The 15,989-nt window shown below is 46.4% G+C and overlaps 1 protein-coding gene across 1 annotated transcript; it reads right to left on the bottom strand.

Annotated features, from left to right (window-relative positions):
• Positions 1 to 10,563: 10,563 nt before the first annotated feature.
• LOC136527843 (transcription factor UNE10) lies at positions 10,564 to 15,105 on the bottom strand. Its single transcript, XM_066520696.1, has 5 exons — positions 13,902 to 15,105; positions 13,499 to 13,615; positions 11,310 to 11,375; positions 10,860 to 11,240; positions 10,564 to 10,777 (listed from the first exon to the last, which is right to left on the bottom strand). Exons 1-5 carry the CDS (start codon positions 14,742 to 14,744, stop codon positions 10,667 to 10,669), a joined length of 1,518 nt encoding a protein of 505 aa, XP_066376793.1. The 5' UTR covers positions 14,745 to 15,105; the 3' UTR covers positions 10,564 to 10,666.
• Between the last annotated feature and the right edge of the window lie 884 nt (positions 15,106 to 15,989).

Below are 15,989 nucleotides of genomic sequence, written 5' to 3'. Positions count from 1 at the left end.
CTTGGAATGTGCTACCTATCTCATGATCACTTGATAAACTAGGTTAGCACTTAGGGTTTCATCAATTCACCAAAACCAAACTAGAGCTTTCAGTAGCTTGTTCAAGTTAGAGCCAAGAACATTTTGATGCATACACGAGAATTACTATGAGCAAAGTGATCAAGAGTGGACGAAATAGATTGAGAATAATTTTAGAATCTCAGATAAATTGAATTTGACAAGATCGCACTTCAAACGGAGCCAGAACTAAAATTTAAAATGCACTTGATTAGTTGCTCAAGGCCATTGGATTGTTTGGTGCAACTGTGCTATACAATGTGTTAGGCTGTATTGCCCACAAAACATTATGATGAGGGTGGTGAATGATTTGTGTGTTAGGCTGTATTGCCCACCTTAATTTTAGAATTGCCCCTAGTTTGGGTTTCGATGATTCATCAGCACAGGAATATGTGACTAACATTGTGTTAGTAGTGTTTATAACAAAGAGTTACTTACATTAAGGTTGTTTGGTTTTCTTGGCTTCGATGATTAGATTCGTCTTATGGAACAAGAATATTTATGAAAGATAAATATACAATGGTGTCCAAATGTGACTTGGTGTTGAAGGCACTTTGATGTAGTGTTAGGGATTTTCAATTTTCTTTGACCATACTATTAAGGGGGGCTTGGTCAAGAGTTGGAGTCAAGGCAGTTTTCATACATACCTAATACTTACTCCTAAGCAAGTTAATAAAGAGTGGTTGGAGTTGGTAGAGTTTAAATCTAGGATCTCAAAATTTTAATTCGACGAGATCAAGCTTCAAAGGGAGTCAATTTTGAAGTTATTTAGTGTATCAGAGTAGTTAATCAAGGAGGATTTTGGATCAAGACTACATGAATGGGAGAAAAAGGCTCAATGAATGTCTGAAAGAAAGAGATAAGGTAATGATACTTTGGTCTTTTTCATGTTGTGCAAAATTTGATTTCTATTTTTTGTCATTTAATTTTGTTGCATGTAGCCGAGAGTGATTCTAGTGCATTTGCTTAGAATTTGAGCATCTAGTGGCACTAGAGATCGTGTGAGCTATGGAATTTTCTTGTTACTCTTGGTGGTTGCCGCCATATAGACGGCTTGGAGCAGCGGAGGAGTTTTGGTACGAGTTGATGATTGTTCATGGCCATCGTCTCCCAGAGATTTATGAGGGGTTCTTAGGCTTATTTCCCGATGGAGCGCCAAAAGTCACTCTAGTAAATTGCTCGTGAAGTTGAGTGCCCTCATCTTGTGTAGGTTCTTGCGGCGCCCAAGTGTTGGGCTAGGCATGGTGCCTATTAGCTCACGAACCACCAAGTGAACCGACCTTCACAACAAGGACTAGCATGCCGGCAAGCACGTGAACCTCGGGAAAAATTGGGTGTCAATTGTCTCCTTGGATTTCACTTGGTATTCATTATTGATTGATTGTCACCTGCCACGTTCGGTATAACACTCTCTACCTCTCATTGTATTTTACATTCTTTTATCTTGCTTAGAGGTAGTTTGAGTAGTGTAGCTCTCTTGTGTGGTGTAGAGTTAGTTAGCTAGCTAGTTTTCTTGTTAGAAGCAATTACGTCTTGCTAGGTCACTAGTCTAGAGAGTAGTGACATAGCTCTTGTGTGCCTAGAGATCATACTTGACTAGAATTATGGATAGGTGGCTTGCAACCCTATTAGAGCTAGAGCAAAAAGTTATTATCACCATTTAGTTATCTAACCAATTGCTATAGTATTTTGTAGAGAATTTTTATAGGCTATTCACCCTCTCTAGCCATTTAAAACCTTTCACTAGCACTATTACAAATCAGGGGCAAATGGAAACTTTAAAACAAGACCGAGATGACAAAATCACAAAATTAGAAAAGTAGTGATAAAAATCACCATTGCATTGTACAACAGGGGCAAAACACAAAATTACCAAATATTATTAATCATTACTATTGAAATAGTTTCAATTGATACAAATAAGAAACATTAAAATCTATATAAGTAGTCATTAGTTAGATGAATAATTAATTTTAGATAGCTTCACCTGGTATTATATTTTCGATGGATATTCGATCTAAGTTTCTCAAATATGTATATAGAATCGTATACAAAAAATGAAAAATAAATTCAGATACATCTATTTAGTATCTAAATTGGCCCACGTGTGTGGGTGAAGAGACAATTATCATTCTTCCTCTCAGCACGAGTTCGTTGGTGGTAAGAAGAGGGACCATATCTCGTTTGCAGCATTTTTTTATTCTAATTTGCTTAGGTTTAGTCAAAGAAACCTATCAGTGAAATTATATGATTTTCGATTGGCAGATTGTTACTTTCAGTGACTTTGGTGATGGCCATAACGAGATCGTTGTTGCATGCATGAATTTCATGATCAAAAGGTCATTTTGTAGCCATTAGTTGCAAGGAGAGGGATGCATCTAGACACTCCACGAGAACAGTTATTCCAGGTCATCGACATCATCATGAGTGTTGCATAGAGAAAATTAGACGTCCATACCCCCACATGACGCGGAGGTGATAAATCTGCAGCCTATGGTGTACCCAATGTTTTAAATAGCCGGGTACAGCGTCTACTATAGCCGGATTTAGAGGATTAGCAAGGTCGACGCTAGGAGAGTTCCCTTTTAGCGCTAACTGATCTTGAACGCTAATAGCAGAGATTAGCGCACTAAAAACGCTAAACGGGGTTGATAGATATAGCTTCGCTAAGCAGTTCCTAGCGACTCGTGAGCTGAAATCAGAGTGGGCTTCCTATAATTTTCATCAGCGGAGGGACCAAAACAACAGCGACGGCCCAAAATGCCACTCGAACCCTACCAATTCCCTAATCTCACACATCCTCTCGACCTGACCTCTGGAAAGAGCTACGGCGGCAGCGGCGTTCCCTAAAGAAGACGGAAGACCAGAGCTTCTTTTCACTAATTTGTGACATATTTTATAAAACCGCTAAATGATTTAGCGGACGCTATATCCGGCTATAGCATTTGTAGCGTCTGGACAAACTTGCCACTAATTGCCTTAGCCGACGATTTTAAACTTTGGTTGTACCTGACGATTCAATGTGTTGTGCCTGATGATTCAATTGTCGATGTTCTTTCATAGCTTCATATGCTTTTTGGATAAGTTACATTATATTGGATCTTATGGTAGTATCTAGTATGTCGAATCTTTGGGGTTGATCACTGAATTCAGCATAGTATTGTACTCCGGCTTCGACATTATAAGGCTCTGTTTATCAGGCTCGACTACATCGAGAGAGTCACTAAGTTGATGGAAGAGTTTACATAGAATATTGTATCTTTTTTATTTTACGTTTTTCATGTATAATTTGGAGAGGAAAAAGTCTACTTAACCCCCCACCTTTCATACTTGGTCTACTTCACCCCCAACTATGAAACCGTCTGTTTTACCCCCCTGAACTTTCTAAAACCGTCTATTTTACCCCCTGGGCGGTTTTCAGCGGCGGTTTTGCAACAGCAACAGCGGGTCTGCTACAGTACCGATGGGTTCGCTGCAGTAATGGTGGGGTTGAATTTTCTCTTTTTTGTTTATTTTCGGTGAATTTTTGAAAAATCATAGTAAATCATAAAATGAAAAATCTAATTTTGTTGGACTACACATAAGTAGATCTACACAGTGAATATATAATATGATATGCTTTAGTACAATTTTTTTTGTAGCTTTAGATTAATTGGAAAATCCAATTTTGTCTGTAATTAATTAGAATTTATCTATAACTAAGTTATACATAGTCCAATGAGTACGAAATTTTTACTATAGTTCAAGCATACAATAATTAGCGTACCATAAAAATTTCACCACAATTGGACCATAGAAGTTGCAGCTATGGATTATTCCAATTAATTACAGACAAAATTAGATTTTCCAATTAATCTAAGGCTACGGTAAAAATTTTGTACTAAAGCATACCGTATTATATATTCACTGTGTAGATCTACTCATGTGGAGTCCAACAAAATTAGATTTTTCATTTTATGATTTTTCTATGATTTACTATGATTTTTCAAAAATTCACCGAAAATAAATAAAAAAGAAAATTCAAACCGATGTCACTGTAGCAAACGCATTGTTACTGTAGCAGCCGTTGTTACTGTAGCAACCGCCGCTAAAAACCGCCCAAGGATAAAATAGACGGTTTTAGAAAGTTCAGTGGGTAAAACATACGGTTTCATAGTTGGGGGTGAAGTAGACCAAATATAAAAGGTGGGGGTTAAGTAGATTTTTTCCAATTTGAAGATATACATGCCAAGTTTTATTATAATCCTCTTATCTTGGCCAAAAAAGAAACTCTATTTAGTATCTATATTATAAACAAACACGAATACGAATATATATATATATATTATAAATTTTATTTTAGTATAGATAGATAGTTTAGGTTTTCAACTTATCTATTTTTACTCCGACACATGGACACCCGTCTTTCTTTGTTTTTGTTTGGGACGCACCTTTTCTCCCTCGCCTTGGCCTTTTTTTTATCCGCCGGCAATTGAGCTGTTTCCCCGCGGCCCGCGGCATGTGCGCCTACATGGGCATGGCGCCGATGCGGTCGGTGCCAAGCCCGATAGAGTCAAAAGGCTGCAGCAGCGTTCTGTACCCGGCGTGGCCTAGCCAGCACGGCAGCCTGCTGCCGTCTCTTTCCATGTCGTGATGCAGCCTATCGCTGGTGGCCATGTGTCCGGCGAATCCATCGCGACGCCATCCTCCGTTCCCAGGCCGAGCTCATGAGCGTCAGAGCCTGAGTGCGCGTCTCTGATTGACGGCCCAGCAACTCGATCCACTGAGTTGGACATGGAGATCGGGAGTGCTAAAAATATCTGATAGGATAAATGGTTGACAAGTTAAGCTACCAGATACAGTAATGGTCTTGAGTCGTGCGTGGGTTGATCTCTCTAATCTGCACTCATTGAAATCTTTAGTACTGTATATATACTCCTGGCATAGCTATAGTCCTGTTCGTTTGGCTGATAAGTCATGATTAAAAGTACTGTTGGCTGATTTATTGTGAGAGAAAAATACTATTCGTTGCTGAAAAAAATACGACTTATAAGTCCAGCGAACAGGGAGCACCTATCCAAACCAAATGCATTGTTGATTGCATCGATTTTTTTTTAATTTTAACACTTTTTGAAAATTAATTTTAAATCTAACACAGTCGGTTTTTTTTAAAACTAACACTTTAGGCCGCGTCTATTGCCCTGGCGCGGCCAAATGCATGTGCCTCGCCATGCATGGTGGCGCGGAAGACAGCTGACGTGGCGGCGATCAGAATCGCTGACCGCTGACAGGGCAGGGCCTGTCGCGCCACCGATTCTTGGCGTGGCACTGCCGCGCCCTGATCCGTGGCGCGGCAGAGCCGAATAAATATCGCGAGCGAACCCCCCGCCCGCACGCACCCCTGCACACCCGCCCGCCGCCAGCGCCCGCACGGGTCCGCGCCCGCCACGAACGCCGACGCGTCAAGGCCGCCCGCTCCTAAGGTACCTCCCTCTCGATTTCATGTTATTTTAATTATTATTGTTTTAGGATAATTAGTGATTTAGGATAATTAGTAATGTAGGATAGTTAGGGTTTTATGATTGTTATTGATTTATGATAATTAGTGATTTAGGATAGTTAGGTTAGTGAATTTATTTGTGATTTACGTAGGTAGTTTTTAGGTTTGAGGTTAGGATTTTGGGTTTAGGGATTGATTAGGTATTTATTATTTAATTTATAGTTAGTTATTTAGTTAGGGGTTTTGGGTATAGATACTAGTTTACAAATATCGGTACTTACTAGTGCGTGATACGTCGATTTTGATGACTTTATGAAGTTTCGTCAAATGCTTATATTCCTAGTGAAGTTGTTTATGTTGCTAGTGCGTGATATGTCTGTTAATTTTACTTTGAATATATACATGTGCTTTCATATTGCATAACAAGTAGTTCAATTTTTGCAATGCTACATAATATTAATTTGAATACTCTAACGCTTTGTTTATCAATTTGTAACAGAATGCCCCCCATGCAGCACCCGTTGTACCCCATTCTTGAGGTGGAGTACGACGATCAGCACCGAGCACATATCTTGAGTGACAACGACGTAGAGGTGGCCTTGCCTCCTTTGAGGCCCTGCACGCACACCAGGACGCACCAGTGAGACGAGCGTTACGCGCCGTACATACGGCGTGTCGGCTTCCTCGAGCTTGTCCGTATTGTCAACCATGGTCTTCCGCCCCTTGACCCAGCACTACTTACTACGGCTGTAGACAGGTGCGAGTGCATTCTTTGTACGTAAACTTTCTTGTAACAATTTTGAGGCAACTAACAGTCGTTTTATTCTTATAACAGGTGGAGGCCTGAGACCCACACGTTCCACCTACCTTGTGGCGAGATGACCTTGACCATACAGGACGTGAAGGCTATGTTTGGCCTTCGGTTGGGGGGGACTTCCAGTGACAGGGATAGTTGACAACGATTACTGGAGGGAGCTGGTGGCTCAGTTTATTGGCTTTCTTCCACCGGACGACGTGACTTTCAAGAAAAATAAGTGAGTAATTCAAGCCTATTTAATACTTGCATTGCTTTCCTGCAGCCATCGGGTCTCATTTTCTTTGATCAATTTCAGGAAAAGTTATGGTGTTTCGTCGTCCTGGATCACAGAGCGCTTTGATTACTTGGATCCATAGGCTGAGGAGGCTCTGATCGACAGGTTCGCTCGAGTGTGGCTTTGACACTTTCTTGGTGCTTTCCTCTTCCCAGACGCCTCGGGCAACACCATCAGCTAGATCTTCTTTGACATACTACGCCAGCCGTGGGAGAACATAACGGCGTACAACTGGGGCAGCGTAGTCCTGGCATGGACGTATCGACAGCTATGCGTTGCCTGCCGTCGCACCTCAGGATATGCGAACCTTGGGGGTTGCTCCTACCTACTCCAGGTTTGGTGTTGGGAACGATGGCCCGTTGGGAGGCCCCTTAATAATGGTTTACCGATAAGTACTTTGGTTCACTATATTCTTCGAGGCAATTACATATAATGAGATTATTAATGGCTAATTCATTATCGTGTTCAATACAGCAATGGAATGGGCAGAATACACTCCCTACAGCTCTGTATATCTAGACGGAAGAAGAGTTAGTTAGAGGAAATGCGAGGCGCAAGTATAGGGAGTACACAGACGGTCTCGACGTCCTAACACAGCACCAGGTTACGCTATCTTTACTATCATACATTTGTCTTGTTCGATGTACACTATATCATAGCCTAACTCAATTACGAAATTTCAGGTGCATTGGTGTCCTTGGGATGCTCCGGAGCTCCAGTACTATCTCAGTCCTATCACTAGGGACGAGTCAGACGAGTATCACTGCGACGTCCCTCTTATTTTCTTTCATGTGGTCGAGATTCACTTGCCCATCAGGGTCTGCAGACAGTTTGGAAGAATGACAAGCTGTCCACCACTATTTTACTCCACCAACCAAGCATTGCATGGGTGTGTTATCGATTAATAACAAAGCTACAATTCAGAGGTGTGTGGTACAACTAACATCGTTTTGTTGCAGGTATGACCGCAGAAAGAGGTACAAGACTAAGGATTGGCGTGTGACACACAGCGTGCACATCCATTTGTGGTAGAACAGGGTACGACATTCGATCCATGCGGGTCCTCCACACAACTAGCACACCTTCGACGAGTACCTGCGGCGGCTTCACAGGTCTACGAGGACACATATCAAGCCCCCGTACACTGAGGAGACGATTGATAAGGACTCGGAGGAAGATGTCATCAAAGATGTGTACGACGTTACCACTAGGAAGGACACACAGCTACAGAGAGCCCCGCTTCAAAGATACGTGGTAAGATACTTAAATGGTACAATTTGTTATCCTTTTGGTATTAAGTATGTGTACTAAAACTGTCCAAACGCGATTCTGTACCCAGGCGACACAATTGTCAAGGCTGTCCAACGAAGCAGCGTTTCGGCTTCACGAGTCTAGAGGGCTAGGGCCAGGCGTTCTCGCGGCTTTTGTGGAGGTAAACATAAACTTGTCCGTTCCAAAAATATTTGTTCAGTGTATATGCGTTTGGGAAATACACTAACTTTAACGTCTATTTATGCAGAATGTGAAGAAGAGCTACAGGAAGCTAGCTCAGAAGCTAAGCTGCATGGACACTCTTTACGAGGAACCGCCACTCCTGGCACGGTCGGGTAGCACGTCTTCAGCCTCTTTGAGGACACTAGCCGGCTCTTCTCAGCAGATGACAGGTGCCACTTCCGCGGTGCGTACACCACCACATCATAGCGCTGGGAAGGACCCTGTAATCGAGGACGACGAGGACGACGATGACGACGACGACGATCCCCCGGGCTTCCGCAGATAGCATGACCAGTGGGACGATTGGGCGCAGGACGAGATTGGCATGTCTCAGCTAGGTGGTGCCCCGCTTGGTACCAAAGGAGCCTCACAGGTACTAACAAAGGTAATTTCTTTAAATACGTATGCTCTATGAACTAACGATCATAAAGAATTATAAGTAATCGTGCGTATCATATACTTGCAGGGTACGAGCCGTACGCACTGTCGACGTGACCATACCGACGTTGGCTACACTCCCAATGTGTTGCCAACAAATCCGAAGAGACAAAGGCGTCCGAGGGATCCTTACACTCCTGGGTCTTAGTTTGTTAGGTCAAACGAATATTGGCGTCCGAAACTTGCGGGGTTATTTGGTTATGTTATGTCAAACTTATGTCAAACAATGAAAATGTTATGTGGTCAACTTGCGCACGGACTTCATTTATTTGCTTCATATTCGTTTCTATACATCGCGGCAGCACTGCCGTCATGATTAGCTTTCCTGGCGTCCCAAGATACTACACAACAGATGACCACCGAATAACAATTGAGGATCGCAGCTTTATAGTTGCATTTCTATCTATTCTATGGAGCGGAAAAGATAGACAGGGAGGAGGAGGCCAGAAGTCGAAAGCATCTGATGAATTTCCACGATGAGTGCGTGCGTATATATCCTATGAGTTGTTAAGGAGCAACACCACGAGTCCACGAGTGCTTGTGATCGATTGATTCACCTATAATTAATGTGAGAGGCGTGTAAGATGGAACTGAAGACCAATCATTACGGTGGTTAATATGGGCGGTCGTTGAAAGGGAAAACACATGAAAAATACATCTGAAACGCGTGAAACATCCGGTTGCAAAAAGGCTCATCAACACGGAGCTCGACGCTGGCACAGAGTTCGATGCCATGGGGTGACAGGGTGGTCGCCGGTGTGAAGTTCATTGGCGGCACAGGCCTCGGTAGTGGCCGCAATAGGTGGATGGGCGCGTGGCTGCGGCGAGTGACGCAGTTCCAATCACGAGGCACGGTGGAGACGATAAACCGTCCAGGTACCGCCGCACCATGCGCCGTGGCGCGGCACTGTCGCGCCAAGATCGGTGGCGCGGCAGGCCCTGCCCCGTCAGCGGTCAGCGATTTCGGTCGCCGCCACGTCAGCCCTCTGCCGCATCACCATGCATGGCGCGGCACAGGCATTTGGCAACGCCAGGGCAATAGGCACGGCCAAAAGTGTTAGTTTTAAAAAAACCGACCGTGTTAGATTTAAAATTAGTTTTCAAAAAATATTAAAATTAAAAAAAATTCATTGCATCCAACCCAATCCAGTCCACACCGAGTCAATCCAGTCCAATCCATTCATCCAAATAATGCCAGTGTAAGTTCATTGCTGCAGCAGAGCACCCAGCCGGTTCTGGTGGGTCCACGGCCAGATGAGGAATAGGTTCTCCTCGTCCGTGGCAGGCGAAGGCAGCGCCGGGACGGAGCGATGGTGGCCTTCTTGGGACTGCACGGGGTCCGCCACTTCTTCAGGGGCACGACAGCTGCGGAAGCGACGTCGGCGGCGGGGCTCGGTGGCCCATCGACGACGGAGAGGCTGCAGGGCGCATCGGCATCGCGGAGGGCTGGGGAGAGACGAGCTTCGGTGGGGCGGGGCTCACCTGATTCTAGACGGAGCCGAAGGGTGGCGGGAGACGGCCGCCGCGACGGGGGAGAGGATCTGGCCGAGCGCATGGATGGGCCTAGCGATGCTGCTGAGCAGGACGCGGTGAAGACGCCGCCAGGGAGAGGCCGCCGCAGCGGGACGCCAGGACTTAGGAGGGGAGGGGAGATGCCCAACAGATTTTGGATATGCGGTCTGTGCATCCAGTCCAATCCGGTGGGTTTGGGTCCTGTGGTAACGGACATCCACATCCAGACATCATCTATCCATTTCAATCCAAGATGGGTTAAGTCCGTTTGGATTGTGGATAATCCAAATCCACTTCCAGGTTTAGGCATCGCCTTCATCACTTGTTCGACTACCAGCCAGTGCAAAACCCGCTCATCTCTTGCACAACGTGTGGTCATACAAGGTTAGACCGGTCAAAGACAAAACAAGTACATGATGCTACAGGTACCGCGTCGACGACGGATTTCACCTCTACGATTCCGGGCTCATCAGTTGTCGAGAAGAAGAAAAAAATCTGAACAAATGCGATAAATAAAAGGAGCAAGAACACGGTTTCGAGCAAACAAACAATGTACAAGAAAACAGTTCTACATACGTACGTACGTACGTCATGCTCACTGCTTGGACGGGTTGCTGCTGGGCTCGCTCTGCTGCAGCTGGTTCATCTTCTGGTACAGCGCCACCATCCTATTGTACGCCTCCATGCTACCCGGTTGCTGCTGCATCTGCATGTATACATTCGTGCCGGTCAGCAGAGACATCGTTTGCACGTAGGTTAGGTAGATGGTATGGTTTGCACGTACGTACCTGGCCGTTCTGCTGGGCTTGGCAAGCCAGGAAGGCGGAGAAGGCGTCCGGCACGGCGCCGCCGCCGGGCTGCTGCTGGGCGAGGGAGGTGGCGGCGGCGGCGGCGGCAGCGTCCCAGGACATCGGGACGAATGGGGGCGGGTGCATCATGGGAGGCGTGAGGCCCGCGTAGCCCGGCTGGGCGAGGGAGCCCATGTTCATCATGCCCTGGGCCATCTGTGCCATCTGGGCCATCTGGGCCATCACGGACATCTGGTGGAGCGGCGGCATGGCCATGCCCATGGGCATCATCATGCTGCTCATCCGGCTCATCACCTGCACCTGCGCCTGCAGCTGCTTCAGGTAGTCGATCACCTCGTCCAGCATCGACGCCTTGTCTGTCTGCTTATACAGATCATGATCATCATATACTGGCTCCGTTGTCAGATTAGTCGCGATCGTTCGTCTCACCTTATTCGAGTTCGGGACGAGCTTTTGCAGCGTTTTCATCTTCTGGTTGATCCTGTCCCTTCGTTTCTGAAACAAAACACAAAATAGGCCGATTATCTTTAAAAAAAGAAGCAAAGGCCGGCCCAACTAAAGACATCCCGCTGCATTGGTTTCGGCCTATAGGCCCATAATAAGCCATATGCCAAGCTGAAAGAAAGTTGGAGCGTCCTTTCGTTCTCAAGAACCAACAGCACAAGGTTCTCAAGGAATTTATTAAAGGAGAACAAAAGGCTCTGAAGGAACTGGCAAAAGGTGCGGCATGTCAAATGAAACTGTCAAGGCTGTCGACCTATTATGAAACCCAAACTCGAAATAGATCTTCAACACAATATATATAGCCTCCAACAGAGTACCTATATGGAAGACTCATTTTGGATGGCAGGAGAAACATAATCCAAATAAATATCCTCTTTCCTGGACACTCATTTACAGAAAGGGTTATCTTTTGAATCTCGTTGTTGGAGAAGAACAAAAATAGATATTGAACCCTTTGCCTGTAACGCTACCCAAAGGACGAATATGTCTTGTATTTTGGGTCACGGTTGTTGGAGACAGTCGAACACGTATGGCATCTTATTTTGAGTCCGCAATCAACCGTCACTATCACGCTGGGATGCTTCGAAACCTTAACAATTCGTTTTTTCTTTTTTTTTTAACTTATCAGCCGGCTTATCAGCTAGAATCTACAGTATTTTTCTCTCACAACAAATCAGCTTCAGCCGGCTTTAATACCAGCCGAACAGACCATAGAAGCTATTTTCAAACAGTGTGATAGCTATGTGGAACTTATCCTACATAGCAAAAACGTGATTGTGAGGTACGGTAGGGTATAAAGCCAAAATGGTAACAACAGTAAAGAAACTCGAACATGTTGGTTCGTTCTGTCCCAAGACATTCGAAAGATCACGTCTAGTTATTTCTCCCTGCCGTGAAAAAAGGGATGATGTTGGCAACGTCCAATCAACTTCTATCAGGATAAATTTTCACAAAAAAAGAAAAACCATTTATCGGAACCTGATTCTATATGTAGTTGTACAATGCGGAAATGACGTGTTTCAAGATTTTCTCGGAATACCCTCTCTTAGTCTTAGGCTACTTTGTTGAGTAAACATACGATAATAACAGAGATTATTGGGTGAAGAGTTTTAGAGACCATTTTGATGATATCTAAGCTGAACTCAGTTTGGTTCCGTATTTTCAGCTAATGATTATATATTTTAGCGATATAAGTGATGTGACATGTCGATAGCTACTCTCTCATATGTGGTCATAAAGGTAGGATGTGTGTGTACTCATAGAACTAGTGATTGTGCATGCTCATACATAACGTCTACTTTCTCTATCCTAAATTATAAGATGTTTTAACTAGATGTTACTACGTACTTAGATATACACTAGGTCTACATGTACATAGTAAAGCAATGTATCTCTAGAAAAAAACAAAACTCTAAACTGATGTTTTATTTGAGAGGTGCCCCTCCAATATAAGGTGTCCTATCATGAGTTTATCTTATGAATTCTGGTGGAACGATCCATCCCTCATGCTTATTATACTAAATTTTAGTTTGTTATATGGAATAAGGTGATGGTGGATCAAACTATTCCGTTTCATGATGGACCACCCAAATTCTGAAACCAATCACCTCAAAAGGCTTGCACCTCCTAACCAAGCCAAAATTTAGTATGGCTAAATTTTAGTCACCAAATTGGTGGACATGGATGTGGTCAACTTTGGCTACCAAAATAAATTAAAGTGGCCAAAAGGTGGAGGACGTCAAGCCAAATTTTAGCATCCAACTAAATGATGACTAAAATTAGTCAAAGTAATCAAAATTTGGCTTGGCTAGCTTGGGAACAAAGCCAAACACAAACGTAAATCCCTTGTCCACTGAACAAGCTAGCCCGTGTGTGTTGTTGGAGCAAACAAATCTCACCCAATATTAAGTGGTTACTAAAAGCGACAAGTAATTAATATAGAACTGTTTGACATATGGCCCATGATTTTGCAATCAGAAAGCTGAGCGCTGTCGACAAGAAACTACAGAAATATATGTACGTGCCATAATGCTGGACCATGCATTTTATTTCACCTACAACTAACTTATCCAAGTTCGCGTACGACTGCAGAAAAAAAAAGGGGGGGATCTTACACGCTCAGATTCGTTATGGATCGCAGCAGCCCGGCTCCTCTTGGTGGAAATGGACGACCTCATCGCCCCGTCCCCGTTGATCACCACGTTCTCCCCTTCGTCGCACAAGCCGTCTCTCTTTAATTATTTTTGCCAAAACATGCATGCACGGACACATAGAAAAATAACCGTATTGTAATTAATGGAATATAATATGCAAATCCATACAAAAATAAGCTTATTATAATGGAAATAGAACACAAACAACTCTGCATGCTTGTAGCATGTAGCATCAGCAGCTATTTAGCATGGAGCAATTCAGATGTGAAGAAGTGCATGAAGCATTGAAGCTAGCTAGCTAGTGACTAGAGGTGTGTATAAATATGATGATGAGCTGCAGATGAATTACTTATAGCTAGCTTGCCTGTGACCGGCGGCTGAAACAGCGAGAATCACTGGCGCCTCCACCGATGCTGGTGTTCTCAGTGTCCGGGGAGCCCTTGTCGTCGCGCTCCAGGGACGTGGAGTTGTTGGTGGTCGTCGTGAAGCCGCACACGTCATCGACCCCGCCGGTGCCGCAGCAGGCGTCCAGCATGAGCAGCGCGCTCTCGCCGCGGCGGCCTGGCCCGGGCGCGGCGGCGGTGCTCCCCTGGCTGGTGCACACCAGACCGCCGTCCTCGCCAACCACGCGTGCCCGCTTCCTCCTCGAGGCGCCCGGGTCTCCTCCCTCTGCCGCCGCCTCGTCCACCCTTGCGGCGGTGCACGGCACTAGCGCGTCCGCCGCGGACCGCGCCGCCACGGCGTCGACGCCGCCGCCCACCACCCCGACCCAAGGTGCCGGGTGCTGCACCGGCTGCAACTGCGAGAGGAAGTGTGACCGCGCGGCCGCCTCTCCGACCACCGCCTCGAGCGTCTCGCGGTCCCCAGACGATCCGCCGCCGGCGCTTACTCCTATGGCCTGCAGCTGCGACGACGGCGGCGCGGCGGGCGGGTACTTGTGCTGCACCGGGCGGTTAAGCAGCCCCAGCCCGTGAGAGGAGATGTTGCCCTTCTCCCACGTCAGCTCCGCCACCTCGTAGTACTGGTCCGACATGGGCACGACGACGGGAGCGAACGCCCCGCCCGCGGCCCTAGCTGACACCGGCAGGCCCCGGTGCGCCCCGCCGCCGGCGGTCGTCGTCGAGACCTGATGGTGGTTTAGGCCGCCGCCTCGGCCAGCGACCACCGCCGGGTCGTCCAGATCCCAGCTCGGCACGCACTGGTTCATCTCCGTCCTCACGATCGCGTGCGGTGCGTGGCTGATAAATCACGAACCGTCGTCACGCACTGATGCAGTCTGCAGCTAGCTAGTTTGCCGCACGTACGATCGACACGACGGTTCGTGACGGACAGCGGGACGACACGGGCGCGGGGGCCGCGCGCGCTCGGAGTGTAGTGAGATGGCCGGCCTGCCGAAACCGAGCTCTGCAAGCTAGCCAGAGCTAGCGCGTATACTTATGCAGTATGGTGCGGTCGTCGCACGCACGCGGCCGGGCCTGGATCGCTCGCGCGGAGCCGGCGGAGATACTTATGCAGCGGTGGGTGGGTATAACACGGTTGCTTTGCTACGGGTGCGTGTGTGTGGCGGAGCCATGCAACGCATCGTGTGCGCGCTCTTGTGATGTGTATGAGGACGGAGGAGATTGGCGTGGATGAGGACGGGGGAGGCGGGGGGCAGCGAGAGGGACGGCACGGTCGCGACGTACGGGCCTAGGGCTTTGTGAGGAGGAGGCGGGCACGTAGCGGCCTCGCCTTCCACATGACCACATACCACGATGGCGCCAGCAGCCACATTTCCCAATCACCGTGGCCATCATAGTACGAGCGACTCGAGTGGCGAGTCCCCTGTTTCCGGTGATTTTTGCAGTCATGCCTTTGCGTGCCTGCTCCATCGGTTCTTCGGCTCACGGCCAGCGTACTTGCGCAGCTCGCTCTCCTTGGATCATTGCCGCTAGCTGTGTCGGCAGCGTGCATGCAGCCTGCCCGGCCGGTGGGTCATGGTTGGGTTGATAGCCATCGAGTGGAGGAGGCCCGCGAGGCGGCTGTCCTGGTGGTCTGTTGCTCCTGGACCTGGTTACTGCTCCCCGATTTGGCGGGGTTCCTTCCATGTTGCCCGTCTCGGCATGGCCGCACGGCCCATATATATACACCGCCAGACCGTCTCAGACCTCTTTCAATTTCTTTGGGGGCGAAGAAAGTCATCATCACCGTACGTCCTATGAGCTTTATTTGAATATATCCTGACGAGGCATCTCGATGTCGTAAATCAAAATGTGTGTAGGTGTAGCACTTGTTTCTAAACCTACACATGCCCCGTTTGACGGAGCTCTAGCTCTAGGAAATCTGTGAATTTTTTAGAGCTGGTCATCTATAGCTCTAGAAAACATTTTGCAAGCATGTTAAATGCATTTATATTAAAAACATTAAATAAAAATATTTAAATCACTTTAATTTGATTTAGTATAGATCTTAG

This window comes from Miscanthus floridulus, chromosome 2 (genome assembly GCF_019320115.1).
Source record: "Miscanthus floridulus cultivar M001 chromosome 2, ASM1932011v1, whole genome shotgun sequence".
Taxonomy (NCBI): domain Eukaryota; kingdom Viridiplantae; phylum Streptophyta; class Magnoliopsida; order Poales; family Poaceae; genus Miscanthus; species Miscanthus floridulus.
Note: the sequence above shows the minus strand (reverse complement) of the source record. Positions and strands in the feature narration are given on the sequence as shown.

Bases quoted from the DNA above. Each gene is read 5' to 3' on its own strand.
- LOC136527843 (XM_066520696.1), bottom strand. From the start codon at position 14,744: ATGAACCAGTGCGTGCCGAGCTGGGATCTGGACGACCCGGCGGTGGTC. The intron at 13,616-13,901 runs GCAAGCTAGCTA...AAATAATTAAAG, and splicing joins GTTTCAGCCGCCGGTCACAG to AGAGACGGCTTGTGCGACGA. The intron at 11,376-13,498 runs GTAAGATCCCCC...GTTTTGTTTCAG, and splicing joins TCCATAACGAATCTGAGCGT to AAACGAAGGGACAGGATCAA.